We start from the raw sequence: 21,926 nt of genomic DNA on the forward strand, positions 1-21,926 counted from the left end.
GTCCCCACTTTCCAAGAACAGGTTCCGATTTCTCATAGATGGTAAAGGCCCTGGCAGGAAGTTTATACGGCTCAACGTAAACACGTTCTGGGGATTCTTTAATAATAATAATAGAGAATTCCGCGTGCGCGGGGGGGAGTTGGCCTAATGCCCCTGTGGGTTCGGCCTGCCGCCGCCGCGGGGCCTCTGACACTGCGCGCCAGGCCAGGTTCCGGAAAGCAGTCTGCGCGGGCGGGGAGCACAGGCCCGGGCGGCCCTCTCGCGCCAGGCTGTCCGCAGCAGGGGGCTCGCACGCACGCCTTCCCTGGCAGTGCTGGGGCGCGGGCTAGGGCTGGGTGGGAGGACAGTGGCGCCGAGCGCGGAACCGCGCAGGAGCTGGGCGCAGCACGGCAAGCGGGGACCCAGGTGAGTGCTGTTCGCGCGCTGACTGCAGGACACCGAGCCCAGCCTCTCTGGCCCTGGCCCTGGGTCGGGCGGAGGGAGGAGAGGGCAGTTTTCAAGGGTCGTCGCGAGGAGCCTAGATGCCTTGCCCTGGCAGGATCCTGGACGAAACACAGACGCCGGGAGTGCCGGGAGGCTCGGAGTGCGCCTGCCCCGCGGCGCTTTTCAAAGCCCACTGTCCTCTCGGGTTTCTCTGGCTTCCTTGTCCCCCGCTGTCCCCCCTCCTTGCTCAGACGCCTTCAGCCTCGGCGGTAGACGCCTCGTCGCCTTCGGGGCGCCTGGCACGTCTGTGCGAGGAGCTGGGGGTCTCAAGGCGAAACGCGCCCAGCGGTCGCTAGCTTTCCAGGCCGAGCGGCGCTCGCGGAAGCCGAATGAGTCTACTTCGCCGCGCTCCGCTTCCGCCGGGCTCCCCGGCCTAGGGGAAGGGTGTGTGGGATGTGACCAAGTTTGTGTGTGGCTGTATCTTCGCGCAGGAGGACGCGCACCCGCGGATCCACCCCCATTTCACACGGCCCAGCCGGCATCCACGGGCCTCAGAGACCCTGAGCCCGCGCGCAGCCGCCAGCGCGCCTTAGTGAATGCCCCTCACACAGCTTAGGCGCCCCAACCCTCGCTCGAAAGCACAGGCCTGCCCACCGCCGAGGACGCGCCTTCCGTCTAGCGCACACACTCCTCACGCCCGCACTGCGCGCTCGCCCACGCACAGCCGCTCCATTCGCGGGTACACGTGTCCACGCTCGCACGCGTTCTTACATTCTCTTTCCATCACTTTTTTTTTTTTTTTTTTTTTTTTTGGCTAAACGGCAGCTGCAGGCTAGGAGGCCCTGGCGGTGCTGGGAGGGAAGTTCCCGAGAAGGGGTCGCTACCGCCAGCTGCTGGGAGCACATCTGGCGTTTAGTAGAGAGGCCTGAGGGAGAGGCTGCCCCATTCCCCAGCCTGCTAAGGGTGCAGCAGTACCCTGCGGCTCTCAGGCTCTCAGAAATCGGGAGCAATGCCTCCGTTTCTCTGACAGGCTGCCTTCAAAGTGAGGGGGCTCTACAGGACTTGAAATTGGGGGAGATTTTCCCCAGTAGCCTCTTCCCTCCTGGGTCCTCTCCAGTTGGGAGGCGCCTCAGATGCCATCTTTGACTAAACCCCAGATCATTTCCTCCCTCCAGCACATGGGGGTCTTTCACTGGCTCCCCTGGTGGCTCCTGTGTGTTTTGGGATGGGGGAGCTCCTGCCTTCCTAGGGAGGAAGTGTGGACTTGGGGCCCCGCCTGGCCTCCACTTGCCCCTCGGGCTCTGACAGCAAACCAGACTTTGCAGGGAAGGGGCAGCAGTTACCTTGTCCAAGGACAGGGGCTGAGTGGCTGGGATCCTCAGCAACGCAGCAGATGGAGGCTCTTTCCAACCCTGATCTCCACCCAGGAGGGAGGTAAACGTGGGAATGTGAGGAGGAGGGGAGGGGAAATGAGCTCCCAGCTCTGTAATTTGTAGGGGACCCCCCTCCAATTCTAGGAAAAACCACATCCATAGCAAGGAGGGCTTTTCTGTGTGCTCAGAGAGGAGGCTCTCAGCTCTCAAGTTGGCCGGAGAAGTCTCACTTGATCTTGCATTTTGAAGTGGGGAAACTGAGGCCCACCAGGGACCTAGCCTGGGTCAGCCAGTGCTGCCAAGAGAAGACCTCTCCATCTTTTCTCTCTACCCCCAACAGGAGACCCTCCCCCAGAAGCTTCAGTGCAGGTGGAGTGTAGAGAGAGTGAGTTTAGAAAAGCTTTTGGGGCCCCCCTGCTAGCTCCTGGCTTCCCAGGCAGACAGGCGCAGAGAGGTCCTTTGGGGAGCAGGCGATGAAATCGTAACAGCTGTCGCAGACACAGTGTCAGGAACAGGACTTTGCACGCCGGACCACTGGCCGCCAGGTGCTGATCGCTGCCTTACCAACACCCCTTGGATGTTCTTAACCTTTCCACAGGCTGTGAATCCCTTTGACAGACCATTGAAAACCAGATCCCCTCCACCCTCCCAACCCCAGAAGGCAAGGCGCATACCTGCGACATTCATAGAATGGTTTTTCAAGGTCTCACCAAAGACCTGGAGCCTGTCCATGAACCCACTACCTCCCATCTATGAACCCAGGACCAAGGTTAAATGCCCCAAGGATATTTGTTTACTCTTCACAGAAGCCCCCAAGAGGTCAATATTATCCCTCCCTTTACAGATGTGTCCCCAGCTCTGGTTATCCCATGCCCTGGGTCATCCTGCAGAGCCAGGATGCAAATTCAGAGCTGTCCCCGGAACCAGGAGTTAAGCCACAGGGAGAGCAAGGGTCTGCAGTGGAAAAGCCAGAGACCCTCTGCCCGCACACTGGGAATGTCCGGATTTGAATGCAGCATTCACCGTGTACGGATGTTGCATAAGCTCTTTGTGCCTTCGTTTATTGGTAAGGGGACGTGGTTGTGGGCTGTTTTTTTTAAACAGCTTTATTGAGATAAAATAGACACATAACATCGTGTAAGTTGAAGTGTGCTGATACAGTGTGCCGATTGAATACATTTATGTGTTGCAAAATTATCACCGCCATGCCCTCATCATTCCTTTAAGCCATCTCTATCCTGTCACGTAGTTACTGTTTCTTTTGTGTGTGAGAGCATTTAAGATTTCCTTTCTTGCAACATTCAAGCATATGTTAACAGTATCATTAGCTGTAATTATGCTGTGTACTGTAGGTTTTTCATCTAAGAAGGGGATAAATGACGGCACCTATTCTCAGGGCTGTTGTAAGCGTTGAGCCTGTACGGAGAAAGGCTATCGTAGAGACGGAAACAAAGTCCCAGGGGCCCAGCGCACGGGAGAGTGGAGAAAATACAGACAGGGATGTGGACAGCTTTTGCTCTTAGTTTAAAGATCCATAAAGACACCATTCCCATCCCAAATCAAATCTACGCCCCAGCTTTGGCCCCAGGAATCCTAAATTGGGGTGGGGGTGTAAAAACAGACAAGCCTGCCATGTCTCCCACTCCCCAAGCCCAAGGTATTTTTACTGGCTAATTGCTTAAGTGAAGCCGCCCTGGCGGAGAGTGCGCCGTAACCCGAGCAGGGAACCAGATCCAGCTCGGATTGTGCCGGCCGGCCCAGTGGGAGGGGGCTGGGGCAGAGGCAGCAGCCGACCACCCACCGAGAGGGCAGCCGCCCTGTCCCCCACTATCCCTGCTCTGCATTAGTGAGGGGCCTGAGCCTCCCTTGTCCCTGCTCCCTCCAACCCCTTCCAGGCGGTGTCCAAAGGCAACAGAAGGTAGGGCAGGCAGGGCCCAGACCTGAGGTGGTCACTGGGCAGTTAGGGAAGCCACCTGGCCTGGCAGAGTCAGTAGGGAGGCCTGGAGTTGGGGACAGTGGTGGGGTATCTGTGGGTGAAAAATGTGACCCTGGGGACAGGGGGCTGTGGGGAGAAATGTCAGGGTCAGGAGACAGAGCAATCCCCCCCCTTCCCTGGCTAATAGGGTGATTTGTGCACAAAATACGTGGGATGTTTCTCTGCAGGCACCAGATGTGCACACGTATGATGCCTGCCAATGTGTAGAATATCCTCCCGGAGAGGCAGACCGCGCAGGACACGGGGCGCCTGGCTGCCTTGGCCGGTGAAGCACGTGACTCTTGATTTCAGGGTCATGAGTTTGAGGCCCACGTTGGGAAGTTTACTTTAAAAAAAAAAAAACGAGAGACAGAGAGAGAAACCTGCAATAAATAGGCCCAGAGTAGGGTAAGATGAGGTCCATGCCGGCGTGTCCTGTTGGCACTACCGTGTCGGGCAGGTGTGCATCACCAGGTCTGTGTGCACAGAAGAGCGTGAGGAACACACACCTAACTCGCGTCTGTGCTGAGGCTCGGGATGGGAGTGTGGTGCAGTAGCTTCCTGTGCGACTACTGTCAGATTCCGTCAGTAGAACTCGGTATGTGAGTAGAATATGCGAGTGCACTCTGCGGTGTTGCACGTACGGACAGTTACGGACTGTGCAGCACAGCACATCACTCGCACGCGGCGGGCTGTGGGCTGCGGACGCGGGACGGTAGAGGCTCCTCGGACCACGTGATTTAGAACTCCGTAGACCGCTGTCAGGGTTGCGTGTGTTCTCGTGGGCTACTCACACGAACCTTGTACAACGCGCACGCGTTGGTGCATGTGCACACAGGTCATCGTGGGAGAGGCGCTGGTGCACCAGAGGCGTCCTGGGTACATCGTGACGCGAGGAGACTCAGCAGCCAGTGTGGCCACTCGGAGCGCGAATAACAGAGCAGACAGGTGTCAGGGGCTTCGAGTGTGCTCTAACACACGGAGTGATCCTGCAGGGATCACGCCACAACACCAGGCCTGTGTGCCCTGGCCGGTCACTAGCACACAAAACCGTGACTCTGGAAGGCGTTCCTTGCTTCATCTCAGGCCCCGTCTCAGAAGGGGAGTGACTCTCCTACTTTACTTTTCTGGCAGTGGAGTGACTTTTCTGCACTCTGTCCTGCTGGCAGGGGTGGGTGGTTCTCGGAATGAACTGGAGACGTGGGGATGATGTGCTCCTGTGTCTGTCACAAGAGGCCGTGAGCTCTGGACCTTGTGGAATGAGCACTGGGAGGGGCCCTGACTGCGGAGAGCCCCAGTGCCTGGGTGCACAGCGACCGTCGGGAAAGCTGATCCGCAGTGCCCGCCTCATTCTCCGGGCCGGTCCTCACCTGTACTCAGGGCCACCCAACCAAACTCTAAACCCCACGGCCCTGTTCTGCCCTCTTGTCAGCAGCAAGCCATATTCTGGCCCCCACCTCCCAGGCTCTCCACGAGGGACCCTAAGGTGCGGAGGAGAGAGTGGCAGTGCCCTCTGCGCAGATGGGGCTTGGAAACCTCACCTCTGGGGACCACCAGGGCCGCGTCGGGAGGAGCCGCTGTGGGGCGAGTCAGGCACACGCCCGGCCCTGACAGATAGTCGTCCTCACTCAGCTGCACATTAGAGACACTTACACATTCACGGAAAAAAAGTCTGTGCCTGGGCTCTTGTAGCCCTGAGCTCGCCCCTCTGTGCGGGCACTTTACCCAAAAGTACACATTTTCCATGACGTTCTCCAATGAAATATTTGACAGCACGGCAGCCTAGGAATTTACAGCTCTCTGCCCTGGGAGGTTTTCTGGCATTAGCAGTGCCTGTTGCTCTAAGACAGAGACTGTTCCCGGACACTGAACGTCCTGATGCTCCCATTCCGGATGCCTGGGCCGCCCGCCGCTCTCCTTCCCACGGAGGCACCCAGTAGATTTTAAAGCTCTCTGCTTGGACAGCTGTGCTCAGAAAGTTGGGGCAAAGGGGTTCCTTCTCCCACGGGCGCGTGCGTGTGTGTGTGCGCATGGGGGAGAGGGGTGTCTCCCAGATTTAGTTTTCCAGCAAAGGATCCACAGGGAAGGAGAGAAAACAGATACCCAGAAGATACAGCCGGAGGAAGGGGCTTTGCCCCTCCCGTACTCAGAGGGTGGGGCTCCCAGTAGAATTAAATCCTGAGGTGGGAGGGGCAGTGCCCGGGGTGGGGGGGTGGGATGAAAATGCATTCTGTGTGACGTTCCAAAAAGAAACAAACCAAAAGGAAAATATGAATTAAATTTCAAGGGCCAGGTATTTTGTGTTTCTCAGAGTTGAGGGAGAGTAGAACACACACACACACACACACACACTGTGGGAAAGAGGGCGTTGGAACAGTGTGAGGTCAGGGAACTGGGGGCCAGGCAAGGTGGGAGATGCAGGGAAGAAGCTCAGATTTGTTCCTTAATCAAAAGCAGCAGTTTGCTCCCGGAAAGCTGCCCGTGTGTGCGGTCGAAATGTGCCCATTGGTCTCCATTTATAGCCAGTGGTGCTCTATTTCCATTCGGGGGCGGTAAAATTGATGAAAATTAAGTGTTATTTTTGGGGAGAAAACAAAATCTGCCCAGCTGTGGCACGGCTTGGGAAGGGAGGGATGGTCGGAGGGAGGGGCTTTACCTGCCTGGGGGCTCGGCCCATAGGCCAGGGTTTGCTGAGAAAATGGAGGTGACAACCCTCTTCCCACACATCCCCTGTGGTCTGGCTGAGTCCTTTTGTCCCAGCCGGGTTGTAACTCTGCTGCTGCAAGGACCTTGGAAAGATCTGTGTGTAGACACAAAGGACTTGCATAGCTCTGCTGCAGGATGGACCGGAGGGGCTGCTCTTGTGTGTGCATGACACGGGGAGGGGCACAGCTCCCGGAAAGTCAGAACCGCATGGGGTGCTGGGCCGCTGGGCCTGTGCACCTAGAGCAGAAAGGCACGAATGCCTGGAAGACATGGACCCCCGCCTCTCCTCAGAGAGGGACCTGGGGTATTTGGTCATTAGAACCCAGAAACACCTAGGGTCAGAGACACGGAGAGCAGGACCTCAAGAAGCATATTCCGATTGTGGGAAAATCGGTTAACACACCGGGAAGAGAGACAGGAACAGACACTAGAGAAATGGTGGGTTCAGCTTGGGAAGGAGGGCATCTAGAACACCAGCGGGGTAGGCAGGCAGGGAGCTCCAGACTGGAGTGAGGAATGTTTGTAAGAAGGAGAGAGGGAGTGAGGGGGAGGGGAGGGAGGGAGATGAGAGAAAGAGAGAGAAGAAGGGAGGGAGAGAGAGACAGGGAGGGAGGGAGGGAGAGAGGACTTGAGGCACATTCTCAGCTAGGCACACACGGGGCACTTTTCTCTCTGGGGCTCCTGGCACCGTCAGCGCCCACTCTGACACGGACGTTTCCCCGAGGACGGTATTCCTGGGAGCAGGTCACAGACCTCATTCCCTTTAGCCCTAGAATGGGGCTTTCCCGGGAGAGTGGGGAGGGTATTGGGGGCCCTTCTGGTATCCCCGAGACTGTTTGTGAGTAAAGCCTTTGAAGGAGGCCAGGGGCAGAACAGAACCGAGAGTCTCCGCGAATGGTTTCATCTCCTGTTGCCTCAGTTTCTTCATTTTGAAATGGGGATGAGGTCAGTAGCCATCCACAGAGCTGGACTGAGGACCAGTTGAGAAATGCTGGAAGTGCCCCATGCTGGGTCCGGGAGGGTGCTGAGGTGAGTGGGGGTCCTGAATGGGAACCAGGGCAGAGAGAGGTTTTGGGAGTGCAAGTTCCACCTGATTGAGACTTGGCTCCGTTGCTGGGTGACTGGGGCTGGTGGCCCTGCCTCTCTGTGCCTCGGTCTCCCCATCTGCAGAATGAAAACAGTTGACAGTAGCTCCTTCTGGGTACTGAGAAGATTCGACCCGTGAGTAACTGTTAACTGGGGTTGCTGTTACTGGGGGTGCTCCCTCAGCCGTGGTGTTTGCGGATCTAGGGGGTTAAGATGCCTTGCCCCTTTCTCCTGGAAGTTCCAAAAGCCTATGTAGCCTCTGTCTAGGGACTTGGTTTGGCAGGACCAGAGCTTTGGTGGAGTGAACACAAATTGGAGAATCAGCCCATGTGACTTGGGACAGATCCCTTCCTCTGTGGGCTCCATTTCGTCATCAGTGAAATGGGCTACCCTGGGCAGGACGGTTGTGAAAATGGCTTAGAATTGTGGCGCCGGCCTCAGGGAGAAGAGTGCTGGGTTGGAGGGGGACCTGCCTCTGGCCCGGAATTGGACTTCCTTTTACAGAATAATGATGAGGTCTCAGATGTGCCCCCCGCCCCACCGCCGGCCATACCTAGTCCCTGGTCACCTTCCGCAGTCCCTGCCGTCAGGGAGCGGCTGGCGAAGACCCGGGTTAGAGTCCTGTCTCCCTGCCAGGCCAGCTGTGTGACCTCTGGAAGCTTCTTAAATTCTCTGGACCACCTTTCACATTTGCATGATGGTGGAAATGAAGGTATCTCCTCAGGGGAGATGCAGTGAGAATAAGTGCTGTGGTTAGGGAAGTCCTGAGCGCCTCCCGTGTCCCAGCACCATGCTAGGTGCCACGTAAGTTGCTGGTGCCCTGGAGCCCATTTCACAGGCGGGAAAGCAAGGCACGGCACAGGCAGCGAGAGCTCAGTAAATGTGGGATCCATTAAAAGATACCTCCTTCCCTCCCGTGAGGGCAATAAGGGGTCCCAATTCTGGGCTCCGTTGGCTAATCTGGAAGAAGAGGGGAGACCATCCCTGCCCCCTCTTTCCACCACCCATAACAGCCCCATAACTGCCCCCGCCCCCAGACAAGGAGGGGCAAATCCAAGGCTTCCTGCAGAGAGGACCCCCTCCCTCCCCCGCCAGCCTCGATTCCACTTCCTGGCACTGTGTGTCTGGTCTGAGCCCTCCGCCAGGGTGAAGGTCCCCTTTGCGGGGCTGGGCGCTCCCTTAGCTCCTAGACGGCCCCCTCCCAGGGTGCCCAGGCTCAAAATTGGGGCAGAGGACTTGGAGCAAGGCAGACACGGGAGCAGCCCAAGCTCAGCTCTTCGGAGGCCGAGGGGTCCCTGCTCCCCAGGACCTCCTGGGGATTCTGGAGTGCGGCCCTGACCGGCCCAGGCACCAGCTCTCCCCCTCGGGAGATTAGCTCTTCCTTCTCCTCCAGCCGCTGCTCCCCAAGCCCAAGGCAGGCCGGGCTCCTTCATCTAAAAGGCGCTGGGCCCCGGTTCGTACTACTCCTTTTGCCTCTCAACGCTCGACTTGTTCCCAAGCGGCGGAATTAAAAATCCAACAGAGGAAAAAAACAAAGTAGTCACTCAAACTTTCTAGTCCTTTTATTCTGAAACATACTTTCTCAATGTTTGCGATACACCCGTCTTTGAACAACTCCGCCCCACAAGGGTCCTGGCCCCCGGCCGGTCTTTGCCCCCGGCCAGCAGCAGGCTTTCACGGTGCATCTCCAGTCGCTGCCCAGCCACCAATTAATCCTTATCCTGGGTCCTTTTTTCTTAATAATTTAGCAATTACCTACGAAAATTCTATCCCCAACACGGAAGATGTGTAAGACCTGCTGTTTCTAAAAGCCTCAACCTGAAAGTATTTTAAACATTTTGTTATATTCCCAGGGTCAAAGTCGATGCTTTTATCTCCCTCCTCCTCCCACCTGCCTTTTCTTTGTGAAAGTTTGAGAGTATGTTAGGTCCACGTGGCCGCTACAGGCACTGCTGCCCCCACCCCCCCGCGGGGTCATTCCCCCCCCCCCCCGCCCCGCTACCCCTCTGCGTCGGGCTAAGACCCATTTCATTAGTTATGAAAAGTAACTCAATTAGGAATCAAATTCACTTTTTTAGAGAGACGGCTTATAGATTTCCTACCCCCGGCCCCCTCCGGCCACTGCCCCACGTTTTTCTGCACATTTTGGCAAAGCAGCGTTTTCTGAGGACTTCGCTTCTGGGTAGCTGCCCTTCACCACTGCCTGCCTGCCCCTAACCTCTCTGTCTCTGTCCTTTGAAGCTGCCCAGACTCACTCCGGTTTGGCGAGTCTGACTCCAGCATTCTTTACATCGCCTCCCAGAAAGGAATTGCCGAGGGCTGGCGTTCGGCCGAGGCGGTGCGACCGACTCGCGGCAGCCACCGTGCTCGGGTTTCTCTCGCGCGGACCCAGACCCCCGCAGGGCCCCGGGTGTGCCCCTGCTCCGAGTCCGGGCTGGCCGGGCTGAGAGGCCGCTGCGTCCACCGAGGCCCCGGCGGTGGGAGGGTCCTGGGCAGCCCCGGATGGGCTGGTTACTACTGTTCTCATTCTGCGACGAAGCAATTATTTTAACCTTGGTTTGGGCAAATGATGGGTTCTGCTTGCGTGAACGCGGTGTTTATTTTACCTCGACCATCCCGGGGGAGGGGGTGCGCGCCGGATGCTGGCGGGGGACGCTGGAGTGGCAAATTGAAAACTCTCCAGCCCGGGAACGGTCGGGTTGGGGGCGGGTAGTGGCAGTGAGCACCTCTTTCTCACTCACTTGGCCCGATTCAGCCTTCTCCCGCCGGCGCGAGTGAGGGGAGAGGCTGGGGGTCTCTGGGGAGCGCTGGGGACTCGCAGTCGTGGATCAACGCCTTCTGGAAACCAGTTCTGCGCGTCTCAGAGCCCAGAGCCCCGCTTTGGCCGGTCGTGGCAGGACCGCCCGGTCCCGGGTCCTGCGGCAGCCCAAGCATACGAAGGGAGAGGGGCTGAGGGGAAGGGTGTCTGCGCGGACTGTGGATACAGCATAGGTTGCCACTAGAGGGGGACGCCCAGACTGGAGCTGAGGCCCGTGCAGTGGGATGTCTTGAACGGGGCTTTTTTTTTTTTTTTTTCTTCCCTGTGCAAAACCGGGAACTGCACTTAAATTGCAAGATGGCCTGGAACATGTCTACGGAATAGCAGGATGCCAAAGATTATGCAGTAACCGAAGGAGAAAAAGCACATTAAAGGTCTACTAAGTGGACCATTCTGGCTACCTCGCTTGGAGGCAGAACTCCCCGAGAACTGGCTCTGTGCTCCACCTGCCTCTGCCCCTGTAGATCGAGCTGAGCCCTCGGTGAGCCGGGCTGATTGTGGTCTCCAAAACCCTCCTGATTCTTGATTCGAGGGGGAGCAGGGTCTAACTAGTGGTGGGGGGCTGTTGGGAGAGGGGAAGAGGGCGATGCAGACCCAGATCGAGACGGACTCTGGTGGGCTCTGCTCTGGGAGATTCTTGGGCGCACATGCTTACGCGTGTTCCGGAGGCCGCTAACCCGGGATCGGACTGTGTGAACAGGGACGCCAAAGCACCGACGAGCACTCCCGGAGGTCGCGGGGACCACTGGAGTGGGCGGCGCAGACCCCACCGCTGTCGTGCTTCCTCCACTAGAAGCCCATCCCAGCAAGAGTGGGCCTTCAGCCCCAGGACGGAGGTCCCAGGTGGCCCGGCCCCCGGCCCCCTAGCTCCTTCCTCCACCTTGCCTGGTGTCTGGCTGAGTGGAGACGGCGCTGCTTCCAACTCCATTAGTTTGCGGCCCGGCCGCCGGCGACCGGCTTCTGCCGCGATTAGGGCTGCGCGGGTGAGGGCGGAGGCCGGGGGCGGGCAGGTAAAGAGGAACCAATTTGCCCTGAGGCTTTATCAACAAGAGGCTTAACTAGGAATTTAGGCTGACAACTCAGCACCTCCGTGGGGCACCGGCAGCCGCCCGCCGGGTGACGAGCTGAGCTGGGGGCAGCTGGAGAGCCTGGAGGCCTGAGGCTTCAAAGCCTCCAAAGGCAGCCCGGGCCGGCCTGCACAGCGTAGACTTCACGGACCCGGGTGCCCCGGGCGCGCCACTAGGGTGGGGACCCTGCGGGTGGGCGAGCGCCGGCCGTGGGTGCTGGGCCGCCTCTCCTGGCGAAGTAGGTGGCCGTGTATATTTTTGTTCAAGTGGTGTTTATGTTAATGAAAAAAGGATGGAATTACAAACAGCCCGCCGATTGTGCTGCGGCCGCCGGGCATTTGCGGTGCTGGAGTCCCAGGCCCAATGAAAGGGCGCGCACAGCCCCCTTCCGACCCGCTGTCGCACGCCCCCAGGGGTGAAATTGTCGTGCCTCCTCCCCCGCTGCCCGTAATCTGGAGCTCTCCGTTCGCAGTCACGCCCCCAAAACCCGCAGCAGTACAACCAGGTTTTTGGGTTAAGGAAAACCCCAATTTGTGTCCTTCAGTGCCTTTTTTGAAGTGCGCATAGATAAGTCTTTTGGGACACCTCGGTGGGGATAAATTCAGTCTCCCTTCTCTCTTCAGTGCCTGGCTTTCCCTTGCCTCTTCTTTATTTTAAAAATAATGTAACCAGCCCGGACTTCTTCAGTTTGCTTCCTGGCCCAGATGTTCTTGTGGGCAGAGAGAGCTCCAGGTTCCCCATCCCAAGGGAACTGTTTACCCCGGCACCCACAGCCTGCTGCTCCTCTGCGGGTTGGGAAAACGTTGGTGCCTCCTTTTCTTAGCTTAGTGAGGACTGAGGATGGGAAGAGCAGGAGAAAGCACTGGCCAGACAGGTCCGGGCCGATCTGACCTGGAGGGGAGGCTGGCCAGGCAGTCCGGGTGCCTGGCTGTGGCTGTGGCCAGGCAGGTGGGTGTTGCCAGCCCGGGGCAGCAGGGCTGAGACGGGCACCATGCCCCAATTTTCTTCGTGGAAATGGACCCGGGTCTTCCAAACACTACGCGGCAGCGTCTCCACAGTAAAGCGAAACAGTGGGGAATTTCAGGCCTTGTCTGATCCGTTCCCGGTGGATGTCAGGCGGGGGAGGTTTTGGTTTTCCCCACACACCTCCTTGGCTTTTCCCCACACTGTGCTTGTGAGTCCGCAGCTGCCGGCGCGCTCATCGGCGCAGCTTAGGATAGCGCTTCCGGGCACACAGCACGCGCCGCCGCAGGTGGAGGTGGCGGCCCGGGGAGCACCCTAGCCTGGCGCTTCCATCTTCCGAGCTGGATCTCGCTTCGAAGGCCGCGCTCACCCGGACTGGGTAACCCACCCAGTGCCCAAGCGGCGCAGAAGTCCGGGGAACCGAGGAAACAAGAGTCTCTGAAGGAAAGGGGAAATGCGGGGTAATTGCCTGCCGGAGCTCAGGTTCTGCAAGCGGGCACTCCCGGCTGCAGGACAGCTGCTTTCGGCCTTTCGTTGTACTTCTAGTTGCAGGTAGTGGGCCACGTCGGGGTGACTGACTTGCGGAGGGGGGATGTCTGTTTAAGGGGCCACCTCAGGGCTCCATGCCGACCCCTGGAAACTGGGGCTGGGAGGTGAGATCTGCGTCTGCTTCCAGACACTTGGGTAATGGAGCCGTTCAAGGTGTGGGTTTAACTAGATCAAGGGATCTTAGAGGTGGGAGGTGCAGAAGTGCGGGTGCATTTGGGGGCAGCAGCCCATAGCTCTCACTGGTTGTTCAAAATCCCTAACACACTCCCTCCCAGGTGAGAGCCACCAGACGGAGCAAACTGAACCTCACTCACAGTTCTCCGTACCCTGTTCTTTTGAAGAGTTGCCATTTGTCAAGCCCATGTGCTCAGCTGATATTCTCTTGACGGGTTCTGTAGCCTTGACATTGTGCAGCCGAGGGAAAAATCCGAGAGGAGAGACCAGGGTGAGGGCCATGCTTCTGCAGGCCTCACTCCACCCCAGTCCTCCAGGCCCAGGGTGGGGGTCACAGGCTCCAGCCAGGCCACATTTTTCTCGCAGAAGTGCTGGGGTCATGGGCCCAGTGGCGGGAGACCTGATGCAGCTGCTGCTCCGAGTCCCTCCTCCTTGTGGCCCCGCTCTGGCGCCCTGCGGCCCCAGCATGCTCTCATTGTGGCAGGAGCTTTCTGCAGGTGCTGGGGTGGCCTCATCCCCAGCTTCCCTCACCAGTCACCAGCCCCCGTGCAAGCCGGAAGTTTATGTTGGGGACACTTCAAACTGGTGTTTAGTCTCTGAGCTTGGTGGCAAGGCACATCTCGAGCCCAGTGCCAAGCCCGCTGGCCTTGCGTTCTGCCGGTGGGGGTGGGGGCAGCCATCTTCTGGAGGGCTTTGGAAAGCAGAAGGTTGGGCTTAAAGAGGGACTAGTCTGCAGGCTGCTCTCAGGGATAAGCGTTTGCCCGGGCTCACTCAAGCAGGCGGCTGCAGGGTCAGGCCAGGGAGGCACCCCCGCCCGCCCAGGCTCCTGAGCTCTCACCCTACTCAGCGGGCCGGGAGCCTCCAGAGCCGCTTTCCCTGCCCGCATCACTTTCTCCAGGGCTTTTCCCTGGGGCTAGCGGATGCCAGATGCGGAGCCCTGAACTCGCCTGCGCGCTGGCGGGCCCAACCATTGATTCCATCCTGCAATTAAACCCGAGGTCAAATATCTCCTTAACGATGCTATCAGGCCAGCGGCTCATTATGGCTTATATTTAGCCATAAACTATGGGTTGTAGCAAGGAGGAGATGAAAATTATTGTGCTCTGGGAATGAATCCTTTTAGCAGAAACCAGAGCTGTTATTTAGCAGGGAGAAGTAAGTACAGGCTCAGGCTTCCAGGCGACCCCAGGCAGGACGAGCCGTGCTTCCAAGCCCTTTCCGGCTTCGCCTGTGCCCCCACCCCAGGCCTGGCACCGGCGCGGCCTCCACGCTGCTTCCCGAGGCCCTGAAGGCACCCCTGGGGAGGAATACTGCTTCTCAGCGAAGAGGGGCGCTGAACATCCACTGAATCTGGTCGCAGCTCCCACGTTCCGAGTCCCGCCAGCCCCGTGGCCCGTTTGCCTCTCGGAAGCCCATGCCAGCTTCGTAGGGAGGTTGCATGGCAGCTCTGCTGGGGAGTGGTCTGGAAGGTGGCAGGTTGAGCACGTCGGCTTTCAGCGTGGTTCTGCCTCTGCCATGAGCCTTGGGTGTGTTATCTGACCCCCCACCCCTCAGTAGCCTCATCTGTAAAATGGGAGAAGTCAGACCCCCTTCTGGGGGACTCAGAAGAATTAAATCAGATGTGAATGCGAAGGCAGTAGCCCAGCTGCTGACCACAGGGAGAGGTCAGTAAATGGCGACCAAGGGAAACCTCAGGAGGACGCTGATGAAGCAAGACTGCCGGGGTGACGACCTGACGACAGAGGAAGGCCCCATGAAGAGGAGGACGGAGGCAGACCCAGTTGGTGGGGCTCAGACCATCATCCGCTGTGCCACTGGCTTGGGTCCCATTTCCCTTGCTCAGGCCCCAGGGTCTTCATCTCTGAACACTGCCCCAGAGTGGCCGGGGGAGCTGAGAAGCAGAGGCAGGGTCCCCAGTGCAGAGCTCCCCTAAGAGGAGTTGCTCAAGCCTCTCACTCCCTGCCTCTTTCCCAACAACCTGGATGTCACCAGGAGCTTCCAGACACGCTGGGGACTCTCAGCTTGGCCATGGCAGTGTTGAGGGGATGGAGATGGTTTGAGCCAGAACCACCCCAAATGTAGCCTTTCAGAGAAGTGACCACATGACCCACAAGCTGCAAATATTTGGACAAATGAGAAGAGGGAGGCCCCAGCCTAAACGTTGCCCAAGGCCCCCGAGGGAAGGAGTAAACTAATCACAGGGCTAATAGCCCCTCTCAGGGCAGGGCAGGTGTGTCCTAGAGGAAAGAGGCTGTGGCCACCACCCCTACTGGTCAAGGCCTGACTTCCCTGGCTTCTGGGCTGGGTGGGACAGCAGTCTCCATCCTTCCCCATGGACGTCCCTTTTTCACGTTCATGTGCGCGTGCGCACACGCACACACATACAGCCCCCTGATCCCTGGCACTGCCTCCTTAGGGCAACCTCCCCGCTGCCCTGCGGTGCCGTCCTCTCGGTTCACTCACGTCCCCTTCTTCTGCACTGTCTAGAGACAACAGGGGATCCCGGGGTCCCTCTGAACAGAGGTCCTGGCAAGGGGGGGTACCCACAGCCTTTCTTGGTCTCCGGGCACCAGGGCGTCTCTGGAGGTGTTTGCAGCTGCGAGGGAAGCTCTGGAGGGTGGTTGGTGCTGGTGCCCGTGCTAGCAGGCCGCGTCCTGTCCCCAAGCCTCCATTTCTTCTTCCAGGAAATGAGCATTTCTGTGTTCGCATGCCAAAGTCCAGGCCTTCTACCTCGGACTTTCGATGGTGTGACCCTCCTTGCTTCGACTGGCTTGTCTCTCTCGGGGGCATCACCAACCCCATCAGCTTCAGGAAGCACATCCCAGGTGCTTCTCGGGCATTGGATCCCCAGGTGGGAGATGAGATCCCACCTGGGGACTCGCTGGGGTTTGAGGAGACATTCAGCAGGTACAACTGCAGGGAGCTCCTGTTAAGTGGTGTCTCGAGATGTGACTTTTGTTGGTTAATGGAAGTACACATGTGGTTTATTGTTTTCAGCCAGCACACATCGGGGGCCCAAGGCTCTTTGGGCGGCACACTGTCTGTACGACCCAGGGGCTCTGCCAGGCGGAAGGAGGAGAGGGTGCGGGCAGCTGGGGCATCAGCATGCCACCGCATGGTCTGCACGCCGGCCTCAGTGGCCCCAGAGCGCCGGCTCGGACACGCCGCGGGCTGACTCAGAAGCCGGGCCTCCCTGCCCAGGGCTGGCGTCCTTGTTACTGTTCAGGTTGTTGCGTTGCTGGGAGGGTCTCGCATCTGAGATGACAAATGCGTTTAGCCTGACACAGTCTTGGAAGCACACTGCCTGTTACGGCGGGAGAACCCGCTGCCCAAAACATGTATTTCATCAGAAGCACGTTTACTGTCCGGCGGGCCGGCTGCTCCGGTGAGGAGCCCCAAAACAGCCCCACTGTGTCCTCGGAGCCTCGGAGTCGTGGTTCTTGTGCAGACAAAGTCCCTCTGCTAAAACGTGGTTTTCTTCCTGGGCTTTCTTCTCCTTCGAAGATGAGGTTGAATGCCTTTCTTGTGTCAGGCTTGCTGGAGCGGTGAGGAAATGGCAGGAAATCCGGTAGGATCGGGCAACCAACACACCTTTTCCTGTTGGGGATCACGTCTGGGTCCGTGGTGTCAGCTGCACCCGCGAGCCTACAGCCGACCTGGAGCGAGCCAGGTGCCCAGGGAGCCCTGCGTGCGGTTTGGGAGGCGGGACAGCAGTGTTGCGTGCGGGTCCTTCCTCTGTGCCGGGCTCCACGCCGAGTATTTTGTTACCTGGTGAGTCCCCAAAGAGGCCCACAAGAGAGACTTGGAGAGTATGATTCCCATTTTGCTGATGAGGTTACAGAAGCCCAGGGAAGTTGTGACTGGCCCACGGTCACACGTTTCTGAGGGGTAGAGCTAGGGGCCAGCCCAGGACCTGCCTAAGCACTCCTTGCTGTCCCAGACCTTGAACAGAGACACCAGGTGCGGGATTCTGCCGGTGCGTCTGGGAGGAGCTGTAGGTGATAGCGCAGGAATTTGGGGACCGGTGTGGGTAGGTGTTAAAATACATCGCCTAATTTTCATATCAAGTTCATAGTTTTCTGAGAACGGTTGATTTCAGACCACCCTGGAGTCACTCCTGATGTTCTAAAAATTGCATTCTGAAAAAAAGTGTGTGTGTCGGGGCTGTGTTCTTACTTATGTGCCAGTATCTGTGAAACATCTGGAGCATCTGTTCTTGATAAGGGCACTTTTCCAAACAGGATTTGGGAAGAGGTGACCCAGATTCAAAGACAACTTGGGATGCAGAATGCTTAATTTGACCCACAACTGCATTGCCAGGAAACCCAGCTCCGTCCTTGCTCTGTAAAGGTACTCAGTGAGAGGTGTAGAGAGGGGCTTTCCCTCACAGCAGGCCAAGGGCACAGGCCTGCCAAAGGGCAGAGATGGAAGGACAGTAGGCACAGGCTGAGAAGCTGTGGGAACTGGGCATCGGGCGGGGGGGCGGTGTCGGGTTGTCTTTACTCTCCCTGCCCTGTTTCTTTCCAGAATAAAAATATTAAAAAAGTTTAAAGTAACATTTCTGGAGCTCGTAGGCACCAACATGGCAGGGTGGGGACCGGGACAGGGAGCTGTGCAGAGTTCACTGGTCATAAGGGGGCATTAACACACACACACACACGCACGTACACGTACACACTCACAGAACACACAGCAGAATAGACAGGAATTCTCGGCATTCGAAGCTGGAAGGAAGCTTGATAGGGTTTGGTTCCTTCTGTCTTCCTGTAGTGACAAACATGAAGACTAGGAGGGCTAAGTGGCTTGCCCAGTGTGGCAGAGCGACGTTAGTGGTCGTGTCAGGACTCGATCGCATGAAGACAGACGTTTGTGGCATGTGGCAGAAGAAACGAATTCCGTGCTCACTGTTGTGTAAAATCACTGAAGCGAGCCGCCAGCTGGGTCTTCCCCAAAACGTGGGCAAAAAGGCGAGCGAGGCAGGGAGCCACCCGGATGTCCTAAACGTCTAGAAGCTTTGTGCGCTCGTCGCCGGAGCGTCCAGGTGGTAATGGGCCGGACTCCGGTCTTCTCAGGCTGTCTGGGGACCTGTGGCCATACCTGTAGGTAGCTGGGCACTGCACGTTCACACCCTCCTTTCAGACATCCCAGCCCTGGCAGGTGGCATGATGGTGCCCTCCCTGCAAGCGTGTTCCACAGAGTAGGACTTAATACAAGGGATCGGGGCTCCCAAATCATCAGAGGGAGGGGTGTGTTCTAGCAGGGCCGCCGGAATGGACTCGTGCACAACGCAGAACTGACCTGCTGAGACAGCGCCGTGTTTCCCTTGGGCAGGAGGCGGGAGGTGGCTCCGGATCTGCCGAAGCTGGGACCACGGCTGTGCCTGCCAGCCGGGATCGGGAAGTCACCACCCACTCGCGTCTGGACTCGCCACGGCGCGTGACTGGACGCTGGCCTGCTGTGCACAGACCCCCGGGTCTCCGTGCCCGTGTAGCTGTGGAGCCGCCGGGCGCTGGCACCTGCTCCAGACCTTGGCCAGCGGCATCTCACTGGCTGGGTGTCACTCCCCCTGCCCGTGGGCTGCTGGGAGTCTGGGAAACATAGTGCTTTTACTCTCCAGACCTGGAGACACATGGGAGGAGGGCAGTGGGTACTGGGAGCCCGTCTGATGCAACACCACACAACACAGGGAGGGCCCCGCTCGTGGTGCTAGGGGGCGTGTGTCCAGCCGCCTGTGATGTGCCGTCTCACTGCGGCCCGTCCCGGTCCTCAGCATCTAACAGCACCGAGGGTGTGCTTCGAAGGACATGTTCACTCTGCATTCAACACCTCCCTGCCTCTTCATTCTACAAATGTTTACTGAGCGCTAGCCGTTGCCCTCATGGCCATAAGGAGCGTGCGTCCTGGTGGGGAGAGGCAGGTGGTTAGCAGCAAGGAAGGGCAACTGGGCGGGAGAGCTCATTCTCTAGAGTGAAGAGCCCTGAAGAAAGTCGACGCGGCGGTGAGCTCGGTGGAGGAAAGAGGCCACGGCAAGGCCTTCAGGTGAGCCTGAAGTGTTCGGGACCCCATGGGAGACCCTGCACCGGAGTCGGCCAGTCCAGCCCCTCTTCAACTGCTGACCCGCGGAAGCCGTGAGAAATCGTACAGCTACTGCACATGGCCATGACTCACTACGAAGCAATGGGTGACGAGAAAATGTCTGACTTGTGTTGTAAAAGTACACTCTTTACTGAAGTAGAACATAAAGCAGAGAAGGCCACAAGTGAGCTTGATGAGTTTTCTCAAAGGCAGTGTTTTCTATACGCAGCTCGCAGAGGTCTGTCATCCCCGGCCCCCAGAAGCTCCACGTGCCCCCTTGCGGCCGTGCCCCTACAGTGACCCCCAGAATTGGGGTGTGAAATCCTCAGTCCCCGTGTGATGGTACCGAAGGTGGGCGTACAAGAAGGGTGATGAGGGCGTGAGTGTGGAGCCTTGTGATGGGATTAGGGCCCCGGAGAGCCACCACGGGAGGCAGAAGGCACCATTGTTCATCCAGGACGTGGGTCCTCACTGAACGCTGAGTCTCCAGGAGCTTGGTCTTGGCCTTCTGTCCTCCAGAGCTGTGAGAAATCAGTCTGTTGCGTAAGGCCCCCAAGCTGTCGTGTTTCTGTCATAGCTGCCCAAAGCAATTACGACGCGCCGGAGGCGACCGCCCCCTCACTCGGTACAGCCGGGCATCCTGACTTGTTGTACAGAGTGTGACATGGGGACTTTGCTCTGACTCGCACACCCGTGACTCACGCAGGCTGCTGCAGGGAGCCACAGGGCGTCCATCCACCCTGCCGTGGAACGTCCCATCACGCGCTCTGACCCACGCCCTTTGCTCCTTCTGTCATGGAGGGATGTGCCCGTGGTTCTGGTTTGAGACCGTCGCCAGTGGTGCTCTTAAGAATGCTCTAGTACATGTCTTTTGGCAAATGTGTGCATTTCTGTTGGATATTGTCTCTGTGCCGCTTAACACATAAGATAGCACCCTCACATTTAGAGGCTTATAACGGCAACCGAGTCTTCTTTCTCAGGATTCTGTGATGGGCCGGCTCAGCTGGGTGGTTCTTCGCTCCACGTGACGCGCCCCCGCGTCGGTGGGCTGCGTGTGCGAGCTGGCTTGCTCTCCTGGCTGGCGGTCGGTGCCGGCCGTTGCCGGGAGCGCAGGTGGGACGGCGTGAGAGTGACTCGCTCTCCTCCCGTGGCTCCGGCTCCTAATGACAGGTGCCTGGACTCGGGGAGGGAGGATGTAGAGGCCTCTTGCCTTCCTTAAGACCTGGGTTGATGTGCAGACACCATTCCATCGGCCAGAGCAGCGGGAGGGTCGGCCTGGGTCCCAGGGGAGGGCTGCGCCTTGGTGGGAAGGCGTGTCGTTGGGGACAGTCTCTGGACCCTAGCAGGGGGGATCGTTCAGTCGCCCTGGAGAGTGGATTGTGCGCTCAGATCCAGCAGGACTCAGGAGTCCCCTGGGGGCCCTTCTCACCTTCACCTGGACCTCTGCACTAAAGGTCTGCCCTCTCAGGGCCCCTGGGTGTGAGCACTGCGTGGGTGAGTCAACACCTTCCCTGGCTGGTGTCCTGACCGACGGCTGTAGAGGGTCCACGATGGGCCTCAAATACACGCGCCCGCGGCCATGAACTGAGTGTCACGAGGGCCCAGCGAGGAGCCGCGGCGACATTCATCCACGTGGGGCCTGGGGCGCCTGGAACTGGGGGCGACTTTGGCGCTCCTCCCAGGAGACAGTGTGGTGGGCGCCCGTGGTGGGGAGCTGCGCCGCTGTGAGGCCTGTCACGGCAGCAGGAACGGGGGCTGAGCATAGGACACACTTAAGTGTGTGTGGGGGGAGGCGGCGCTCCACCGCGAGGGAGGGCCCCAGCCCCCACCGCCCCGCCGACCGCGACCTCGAGCTAGTTACTCATCGTCCCTGCGTGTTTCCGACCTCGGGGACATGCGCACGGGAGCGCTGCTCCTCACCCTCCCCGCGCAGCGCCGGCAGCAGGTGGGGGAGGGCGCGGCAGGGCGCAGAGCCAGCCCCTCGAGGGCGTCAGTGTGTCCTGGGGCAGAACGCAGTCAGGCCTCTTGTCCCGGGTTTTTGGTCCGACTTGGACAACGACGGGCAAAGGAAGTTTTTCAACAGGTAGGAAGACGCAGACAGGACCCAAAGAGGCTCCATAGCCGAGGGGCGCCAAGGACAGCTGCCGACACCAGACGCTGAAGGTGCCCGGCCTGACTCCCGCCCGAGCCTCTGGGGGAGCCCCCGCCCCTGCGGACGCCCCGCTTCAGCCTTCGGAGCCGCGAGGCCGTCTGTTGTTTCCGCCACCCAGTTCGTGGGGCTTGTTATGGGGCCCCGGGAAGCTGAGACGGACTTAGATTTCTAATGTTCCGTATTTGCGTTTGTTAAATAGAAGACGCGGTGGGATGAGTCAGTATGGCCACGAGTGAAACTGCTGCGGCCGCGTTGGTCGACAAAGGAACGATGGCAGGATCTATAGGTTTTACATGCTCGTGAAGATAAAAATCCGAGCCCACAGAGTGTTCCTCTTGTTCTAATTATTTCATTCCTTTAAACAACAAACAATGTGGCTAAAACAAACAGAACCTTTTTTTTTTTTCACGAAACAAACAGAAAGGGTTCAGTGACTCCAGTGGGTAAACCATCCCGCCGGCGTGGAAACAGGCTGGGGCTCCAGGCAGGGCCCGGTGTGGGGGGGGCAGCGTTGGTGTAGTTTGGGGTCTCGCCCGTTCCAGGGAAGGGACTGGGAACCCTTTCC

General features: G+C 58.5%; 1 protein-coding gene across 1 annotated transcript; it reads left to right on the top strand.

The window, feature by feature from the left end:
• Positions 1-101: 101 nt before the first annotated feature.
• Positions 102-20,968, top strand: LOC116865945 (collagen alpha-1(I) chain-like). The gene is made up of 4 exons (XM_032854603.1): positions 102-405; positions 18,466-18,646; positions 19,787-19,834; positions 20,892-20,968. The coding sequence occupies exons 1-4, from the start codon at positions 148-150 to the stop codon at positions 20,966-20,968; spliced, it is 564 nt and encodes a 187-aa protein (XP_032710494.1). The 5' UTR covers positions 102-147.
• Positions 20,969-21,926: the final 958 nt, after the last annotated feature.

This window comes from Lontra canadensis, unplaced genomic scaffold, assembly GCF_010015895.1.
Source record: "Lontra canadensis isolate GAN:19392208 unplaced genomic scaffold, GSC_riverotter_1.0 scaffold8, whole genome shotgun sequence".
Classification (NCBI taxonomy): domain Eukaryota; kingdom Metazoa; phylum Chordata; class Mammalia; order Carnivora; family Mustelidae; genus Lontra; species Lontra canadensis.